General features: G+C 37.7%; 1 protein-coding gene across 1 annotated transcript; it reads left to right on the plus strand.

Moving 5' to 3' along the window:
- The first annotated feature begins 460 nt into the window (after positions 1 to 460).
- LOC100893461 lies at positions 461 to 8,796 on the plus strand. The gene is made up of 6 exons (XM_003723635.3): positions 461 to 616; positions 3,401 to 3,520; positions 4,966 to 5,089; positions 5,319 to 5,589; positions 6,091 to 6,149; positions 6,868 to 8,796. Exons 1-5 carry the CDS (start codon positions 523 to 525, stop codon positions 6,109 to 6,111), a joined length of 630 nt encoding a protein of 209 aa, XP_003723683.2. The 5' UTR covers positions 461 to 522; the 3' UTR covers positions 6,112 to 6,149; positions 6,868 to 8,796.
- Positions 8,797 to 9,008: the final 212 nt, after the last annotated feature.

Raw genomic sequence — 9,008 nt, forward strand, 5'->3', positions numbered from 1 at the left:
CCCCCCCCCCCCCGCCCTTGAATGCGGCCCATGTATAATATTTTTCTCTAGTAATTGTCTCTCTTCCTATTCTTTGTGCCTATATAATTATTATAGTGTACTGCAACTTACTCTATATTCTTATATACATTTCTAGGGGTCTGTTTCGTCTCGTATACTGGTATTTAATACTTTGTAAATTTGAATTGATGTGGAATATAATAGGAGTAGATACTTGCACCATATTTCAATACGTGAAGAATTTAGCCTTTCTTCCGGGTAAAAGGAGGATGTTCAATTATTTTGAGCCACAATCACTATAAAAAAAATACCATAAACCATTTAAAGTTGACTAAGAACAATTTTTGGGATATATTATAAGCCATGGATGTTGGAAAATCCAATTATATCTTTAAAACGAAATAATAATAAAAAGTAGAAATGGAGAAAAAAAGTATCATTGTCTTGAGCCAAAACTAGGAACCATTGTCTACTTCATCTCTGTTTCTGCTTCAATCGAAAATTAAATTTTGCTTTAAAGAAATGGACGCTGCCAAAAGACGAGAAGCTCGGAGGAAAAGGCTCCTCGAGAGTTCAGAAGACCGATTCAAACGAATTGAAAGACTAAAAATGAGAAGTAAGTAAGCGAAATGTGTGTTTACAGGAGGTTTTAATATGTGGAAGAGAATGAGCGAGCTCGAGTAACTTCGTAGCGGGGACTAAGCAAGGGTAGGCGCCTGAACCTCTGGCGTGGTAAACACATGAGACTCGATGATGCTCAAGAGTCAGGGCACATATCTAAAGCATTACTCATCAGCTGACAAGTGATTGTTCGTTTGTCCGTATTCTTTCACTGATGCATTCAGTCATCCCAAATTATTCCACTTGTTCTTGTTTATCTGGTTCTGCCCTTTTCACCAGCTGAATGATTAATTTAAAGGTAAAGACCAGTTATGGTCATGCGATTGCATTGTGAAAGAAACGTTGTGGAATCGATCAGAAAAGGTTGATCATCTAGCATCTAGCATCTGCAAGGTTCTGGAATCATCAAAATGATAAGAAATTTGGCCCGTTCTTCGTAAAGTTACAAGCACTATACACAAAAAGATGTATATGGGACTACCCTATATCTCTCACAGACCATGAGAGAAACAAATTTACCAAATATATGAATTAGTAGGCGGTTTCCCGGCAATTTTTTATCATCATGTATTAGTCAAAACATATTCTTTCACATGATTGGTAATGAGAGCTTCCATTTCATTTTTTGAAATTGGGGCGTTTCCAATACTGGTCTTTACCTTTAATGAATTTTTACTTGAGAATTTACTTGCACTGCATGTCTGCAGGGGCCCGTTCCTAGAAACCGTCATAAGTTTAACTTCTTGACTATCCCATTAAAACGTGTGTTATAGAATTAGCACGCATTTCAATGGGATGGTCAAGAGGTTAGACTTATGACGGTTTCTAGGAACGGGCCTCAGTTGCACTGCCACTGCAGATATCGATTTGTGGCTGTTTATTAATATTATTTAGAATTAGAGAGTTGTGCAAGTAACATTTGCAAGTCTGCATCTTCTTCTTCTTAGTTGATCCCTCCAATATTTTGGAGATTCCTGGAGTCCAAATAAAGTAAATGTGTAAATCTGATCAGTTAGGAGCTTTGGATAGCATTGGAACGAAAGGCATCAATTTTATATAGAAAAAAGAGCGATAGTAGAAGAAGGCTATTATGAATTTTGGAAGGCAGACATGGATGAAAGGGGAACAGAGTAGCAGGGGTAAATTGCTGTGGGTCATCATCATCATACAGGTTTAAACAGATGCGATAATCCACGAGGTATTCCTTGACTTTGCTGATAAAATCCTGACGGAGATGGTCCAGGTTGGAGCAGACTCCAACAAAGTGCTCTACTGTCTCATCGTCGGTTTTATACAGGGGGCAAGATGGGTGATTTCTTAAGCGTGAAGAGACGGCATCGTGTCAAGTAGGTGGATGTCAGTAATTGGGCTCTCACTATAAGGGCTCTTCGGATAGGAGGAGATGATGCGTTCTTTGGATAAAGGAGATTTGCAGAGGGTGGAGTGTTATCTATCCAGAACTTGAGAGAGGACTTAGAGCGGATTCCTTGTAGTGTATGGTGTTTTACCAGTTTAAGGTTGATTTTGTAGTTGATCATCCTTTTCCAGGGTGAGTACAGAGGTGGGTTCGAGACGAGGCTATGGAGGTCTGGAAGATCATACTTCCTCACTGTCTCTTGTAAAACCAGTATTGAGGGTGTATGCGTTTTGAGGGCTTCTATGAATGTTCTGAATTCAAAACGGCTGTGGTCAAGCTTGGTGGCTTGGTGAGTTGACCTAGAAGCAAGAGCCTGCCGAGGTCAATCTGCACTGAAACTGGCAGGAGGTTGGTGAGCAGGTAGACAATCTCATCAGCAGCAGACTTAGGCACCCCTAATATCTGCTTGAAAAGATGTGATTGGGCCCTGTCTAGTTTGAGCAACACACACATTTCAAGACATCCTGTAGTATTTTCCTGATAAGTCTTAATTTAAGAGACTAAAGTTACCTCCATTGGTTTTACTATTGTGTTGGTTAACCTTCATTTAATAACGTCTGGTCATTTTTGTGAAGGGGTATTATCAATCTAAGGTTGCTCCAAACTCTTTAAATCAATCTCTTCAACCTTTAGCATAGTGCTCCTTACTATTTATTAATCTGATTTGACTATATCCCACATAGTGCTGTAGTCAAACGTTTAACCGTCCGGTATCCGACCGCCCATGGCGGATTCCGTTTTCAATTGGACGGTTTCGTTTTCCCGTTTTTTTTTTTTTTTTTTTTATAATTTTTTTTTTTTTTTTTTTTTTTTTTTTTTTTTTTTTTTTAAAGTTTAGATTTATGCCCCCCACCTGGCACTATGCCTGGCAATGTCTCCCAGCTCAGTAATCTGTGTGTTGACTCACCACTCTGAAACTAGAACAACACTCCAATTTGTCTGTCATCTTGGTTTGAAAGTATCTTTGTAATAGATCTCAATATGTAGTTTATAATAATATTCATCCAATTTTTACACAAGGCGTACCACAAGGTTCTATCCTAGGTCTTCTACTGTTTTTAATTTACATTAATGATCTTACACATTCTTCTAAAAATGACATTGTTACTTTTATTTGTGACAAGTTCGCAAGCACAAATCGGCGCCTTCCCGCTTTTTCACACGGACCTGGCTTGCTGCCGACAGAGTCAGCAAAAAAAAAAAAAAAAAAAAAAAAAAAAATTAAAATCGTTTAACCGAAAACCGTCCGGTTTTGACTGGCGGTTTTAAACGGAATTGGAGATATCCGTGATTTTACAGCATTGATCCCACATAACTTAATTGAAAACCTCATTTGCTATTTCCTGTTTTTTTCCTGTGCAGCCCAAGAGCTAGAGGATGCTCCTTGTGATTCTGGAAATGGAAGTTCATTGGTTCAAGCCTCAGTTGATATCCCTCCAAGTCCGACCCATGATGCAGCTATAGTACAACCCACAGCCTCAGGTGAGCACATCTGAAATCTGTAGTGATAATTATACTGGGAGAAAGTTCAATCCCAACTTTACAAATACTAATTGATAAGTTTGGGTATTTGTTAGACATCAGGGGGGCGTTTCTCGAAATTGTCATAACTACAAGATCAACGACATCTCGCCACTGTCACGCAACTTGTCAGCTAAGTGTTTCACGAAGCCGTCTTTGCAAGATGAGCGACAACTTCCGCGACAAGCGAGTTGTCACTGCTCCGAACCTGTCATATCTTTTTAATTGCTGTAAAGCGCCATCACAAGTCAGTTTGTTGCCATTCCATGGGCCGCGAAATGGACGATTAGTTTCACTATCATTTTGAGAAAAATATAGACGAGTTCGGTACGTAATTCTGGGGATGCGAAATGCAAATTTACAAAAGTGAGAATACAAGTTATACAGAAACTTAAAAATAGCTGAATATAAACATTAAATCACAAATCATTAAACTATAACATATAAATAAGAGAGGTAAGAATGTTACACACCGTTTTCCATAGTCGATTTATAGTCTTTTTTTAGGATACCGTCATACCTTTGGGGCCTATGTGCATTATTATTCCCTCTCTAATTACTTCTTCCAAATTATATTTTCAATATCAAATCAATTATATAACGAGTATTTATGAGACTCTAGAATAAAAACTGGCTGAGAAAAGACATTTTGCCTAAAATTCCTCGTCACAATAAACAAAAAAGTACGTATTGATAAAACTATCATTACGGTATCCTTCAACTAACTTTTGATTCGACTGTCAAAAAAAAACCACTCACCGGTTTTTCTTCAATTTAAGAATCTTTACAGAAATATGCAAATTGTTTGATGATGTAAGTATGATAATGACACTATTTATTATTTATTTTAGGAGAATTTATATGTATATATTTCTTTTTGAACAATTTTAGCCCCAAAACTTGTTTTGGGTTATTCTTGATAAATCAAATGGATCGTGACAAGGACTATGTTCTTGAGCTGCTAGTATCGCGATATATCGATATCATGTCTGTCATGGCTTTGTGAAACGGTTTATCCGCTTCATGACATCTCCGTAGGTCGCCGACAAAGATATGACTGTCATGGAGTTGGTTTCGAGAAACGGCCCCCAGCATTTTGTCACTAGCAATAAAAAGAAAAACTACAATTCAAAATGGAAAATTATGTTATATACAATGTTGAAGCCAAAATGATGAATACCACCATGAAAATGGAGCTATTTGAATTCCTCAATTTCTGGAGAACTGGGGGTCCTATGGACTTGCATGTGTTATCAAATCAAAACAGTCATTCTTTAATGGGACAGTGAAATTCAAATATGTCACTTCCAAGGAAATCTGTAGTCTGCCTAAAGAATACATGTACCTGATTAACTTCTCTGTCAAAAGTGTCATTGTTTGCTTTCGTTTTTATCACATTTGTGTAGAAGAGCAAAGAGCTTCATCAAGAAATCTGGTTGGTGGAGAAGAGGATTCACAAAGTCAATTAACCAAGTCATCTAACCCTTCCCATCATGCCTCAGACCACCATTCTTGCCATCCTGTTGATAGGTTAGTCATTTCATTTTATGGTTTTAGAAACAGCATAAGTTTTGACATCAGGACTTTCTTGCTCTGTTTTTAAATATAATTTTCTCACAGATCGTTTAAAAAAAAAAACATGTTCAGGTTGGGGAGCTAGTGGAATAAGTTGAAGATTTCATTCATAGTGATTAAACATGCTCTTCCCTCACTATGCACAGTCATATGTTGATATTGTTGTAATTTTCATTATGAATAGATTTCAGGAATCACCAGCCAGCAGAACAGAGACATCCACAGAACCAGGAGGGGTCTTAGAGAATCCTATACCTCGAGACATCAGCCAGGATTCAGGGTTTGTTGATGGTACTTCTTCACAAACCAGTACACAACAAGCAGGTGATCAGAACGAGATACAGCACCGGTCCAAAGCTACATCAGTCCAGAGTGTAGTCTCCCTCCAGACTCTTGTGTTTACTGTTTTAGCAGCCGTCACCAGACTCTGGCTCGTCAGCCTACTTCAAGGCCAGGTATGGTATCTTAAAGGGATTGGGTAACTGTGCCTCAGATTCTGAAACAAAATCCTGGATTTTAGCTTATGCTGCAATGATAATTATAAACCTTTAGGTCAGTCAGGAACCCCATGACTTTTACAAGCCAATCGCTGTCTGATTATCAAGATATTCATGATTGGAAATTGAGATGTCAAAACTGTTTTCCTAATGATTTTTATAACACTACAGTCTATTGGGGAAATGAGTATGGTAAAACCGTCACTAAAAGATTTTTACTTTTTTGAGGCACTTCTTGATCATTTTGAAGGGTAATTTTTTTTTCGGCTTCAATATTACACCATATCACACACACTGCACAAAGGGCCGTGCATCTCAGATTTAACATTGTTAAACTATGCATTCAACATTTTTTTTTTAATTCTAGAAATACTGAATCACCTGTCATTCATAACAAATTTTGGATCACCTCTCTTTCAATCCTCTCATTTTATTCTCTTTCTTATTCTTCTTTTTCAGTCCATCATTGTACTATCTTAGCAACAGAAGTACTGCTGTTTTTCGTCGGATTAGAACAGGTATGTTCAGTTGTAGAGAGAAAGAGAGAGAAGGGGAGGGGGGGGGGCAATTAGATGTTATTAACCTATTGAAGAAGGTGAAGAATATCCGGTGTCAAAGAATGTTGCTTAAGAGAAAAGGGGATAACAAAGTATGTAGTCTATTCAAGCACACACAGACTCCTGCAAAATTGCACAAAGTGACAAAGGGAGGATTAGAACTCTATAGATATTACTGTGAAGGGATTATCAGATTGTTCTACGTCTTCACATACCAATTAAGTACATCATGTTCATTGTTTGTCCACTTATTAATTGTATAATTATGGGAAATAAAATGAAACATGTAGCCAGGGTCATAATGAAATGAAAACTACTACAAAATACTCAAGATTATCCAAACATCACATGCCAAACACTGCCAAAAATATAACTTTTAGATTGTTTTTTGCTCCCGAATTCAATTAAAAATACACAATTGAAGTAACATAGAAAAAAAAAATGCAAAAACTAAAATTTGACCAGCCTGACCACTTAAACAGTGACCATGCAAACTTGTAATGGTTTTGTGGTGCGTGATCACATTTAAGAGTATATTATGTATACTTGATGATTGAATTGATTGTAGATTTTATTTAGATGTACTTGAGTTAAATGTTAACATTTCAATCAAAGGTAGTGTCATACATTATTATCTTCATTTTCCCTCTCCTATTTTTATCTCCTCTCTTGAATTCAGTCCCCTGTCCAAAGCAGTCCAGTCAGGATACTAACGGCCCTTTTGACCTTTAGAGGAGTATCTCCAGAGATCATCCAACGGGTCCAGCGAGGTCTAGGGTTCCTCCAAGGAACTCTTAGAGACTTCTCCACCTTCCTCTTTGTGTTTGTCATGGTGCATGCGACAATGGAGTGGTCAGTGAGTCCGGAGCTTGACCAGCCTGAGACAATACCTGAATTTTGACCTTTCTCCTTTCTTCATAATGGTGGATTCAACAAAGCAGTGGTCAGCATATCTAGAGCCCATGTGGCCAGAGCCTGTATTAGGACTCAGTCCATCATTGTGCATGAATAGTCAGAGAGTCCAGTGCTGTACAGTCAAAGTCCATGTATGAAATGTGACTTCATTCCTCTATTTTCTTCATAGTTCACAATGCAGTGATCAAAAAGTGTAGAGCTCCTTCCTATGTGTTAATCATTACAATACAGAGGTCGTCTAGTCAAGCGCTTGATTGACGCTAATCAGACCCCAAAGTGTATAAAGCTCATTCCGCTGTTTATCATTGCAGTGGTCATCGGGTCCAGAGCCTAGCTGGTCAGTCTGTCCTGACCACATTCCTCCCTGTTTGGCATGGTACATGGGACAATGGGACAGTGCTTGACCGGTCAATCCATCCCTGAAGTGTTAGCTAATTCCTCTTTGGGTTCTTCATGTTACATATTACAATGCGATGGTCAGCAAGACCACTGCTTGACCAGTCAGAATCAATCCCTGAAATGTAAACCCATTCCTCTGTTCTTCATGATGCTTGCAACAATACAGTCAGGGTGGTCAGCACGAGCCTATTAAACCAGTCAAACATTTTTTGACCGGTTATTAATCAATTTTGCAAAAGTAAAACCCTGTTTATACCGGTACTATAGATATCCCTTGTGATTAACAACCATCGTATGCCATTAATATGATACATTGTACACTGTCCATGATAACTCAGGAAAAGGATTTGTGGAATACAGAATGTTTTACTTCAGAACATTTTATTAAAGGATTTTTATGTAGAACATGTGATATGAACTACCTTATGAACTAAACAACAAAATACTGGTAATGGAAATACCGGTAGTACTAGTTTCCTACTGCTATTTAAACAGTCAAGTTTTCATTCTTTTGTTGAAATAGTCTACACTATGGGCTGCACACTATGGGCTGCATGGTGACATTGAGAAAAGCATATTGAATTGAGATTCAGCATTATTCAATACATCACCTTTAAAGGACAATGTAAAATAATGTATTTAAGCATTGATATGTTATTGAGCTTTAGAGGTTATTATTGAAATAAACTGTGTTTGAAATCATGAAGGAAATCCTAGCAGAAATGTGAAATTGTAAACATGGGAAATGAAGAAAAGGCTTCAAAGCGTATGTTAATGTATGTGGGGGGTTGTGCTACTTCAACTCAGCCTGGTCAGGATTTACCAGGCCAGCTAAAAAGATTGGTGAGAGGGTGTTCCTTCATATCAGCACTACTGGATTGACTGTGAAGCAAGCAGGTACATGCGTTAACTGATTGGCTACGCAATAGTCTTCACCAACTATTGGAAAGAGACAATTCAGTAGTCAACGGGTTAATATGTCTTTCGTTCCTGTTACAAGTACAGTAACATTGTTTATTGATTATTTCGAGGAATGTTTCTGTATCACCAAATAATTGATTTTACAGCTGACCATAATGCAAAAAGCTTAATATGTGATATATTATATCATGCATCCCTAGTATGTACATGTAGATGTCTCCTCAAAGTATTTACAAACTGATGTGCATCATGGAATCTTTTCCATTTAAAAGCTTCAAGCAGGACTGCACTACTTGTAGCTACTTGTGCCCTCTATATAGCAAACAATGCCTAAGCGGTGTCTGTTAGTCCCCATGATCCTCTTTTTCTTATGTTAATTGAGAGCTGCTTTGATGAGTTAACCACCTGTCAGTGACCTTGCAGGGAGGTATAATTCCTCCTGGCTAAACTAGTGCGGACAGGCTTTAAGATTTCTTCAATATTTGTTTTCCTTTGTTTTTTTCTTTCTATGCTTTTTGTCATGAAATGTCCCATTGTCACATTGTCCTGTTTCATTTGTATGTTATAATGCTATACTCATTTTTA

This window comes from Strongylocentrotus purpuratus, unplaced genomic scaffold (genome assembly GCF_000002235.5).
Source record: "Strongylocentrotus purpuratus isolate Spur 01 unplaced genomic scaffold, Spur_5.0 spur5_scaffold_10, whole genome shotgun sequence".
NCBI lineage: Eukaryota > Metazoa > Echinodermata > Echinoidea > Camarodonta > Strongylocentrotidae > Strongylocentrotus > Strongylocentrotus purpuratus.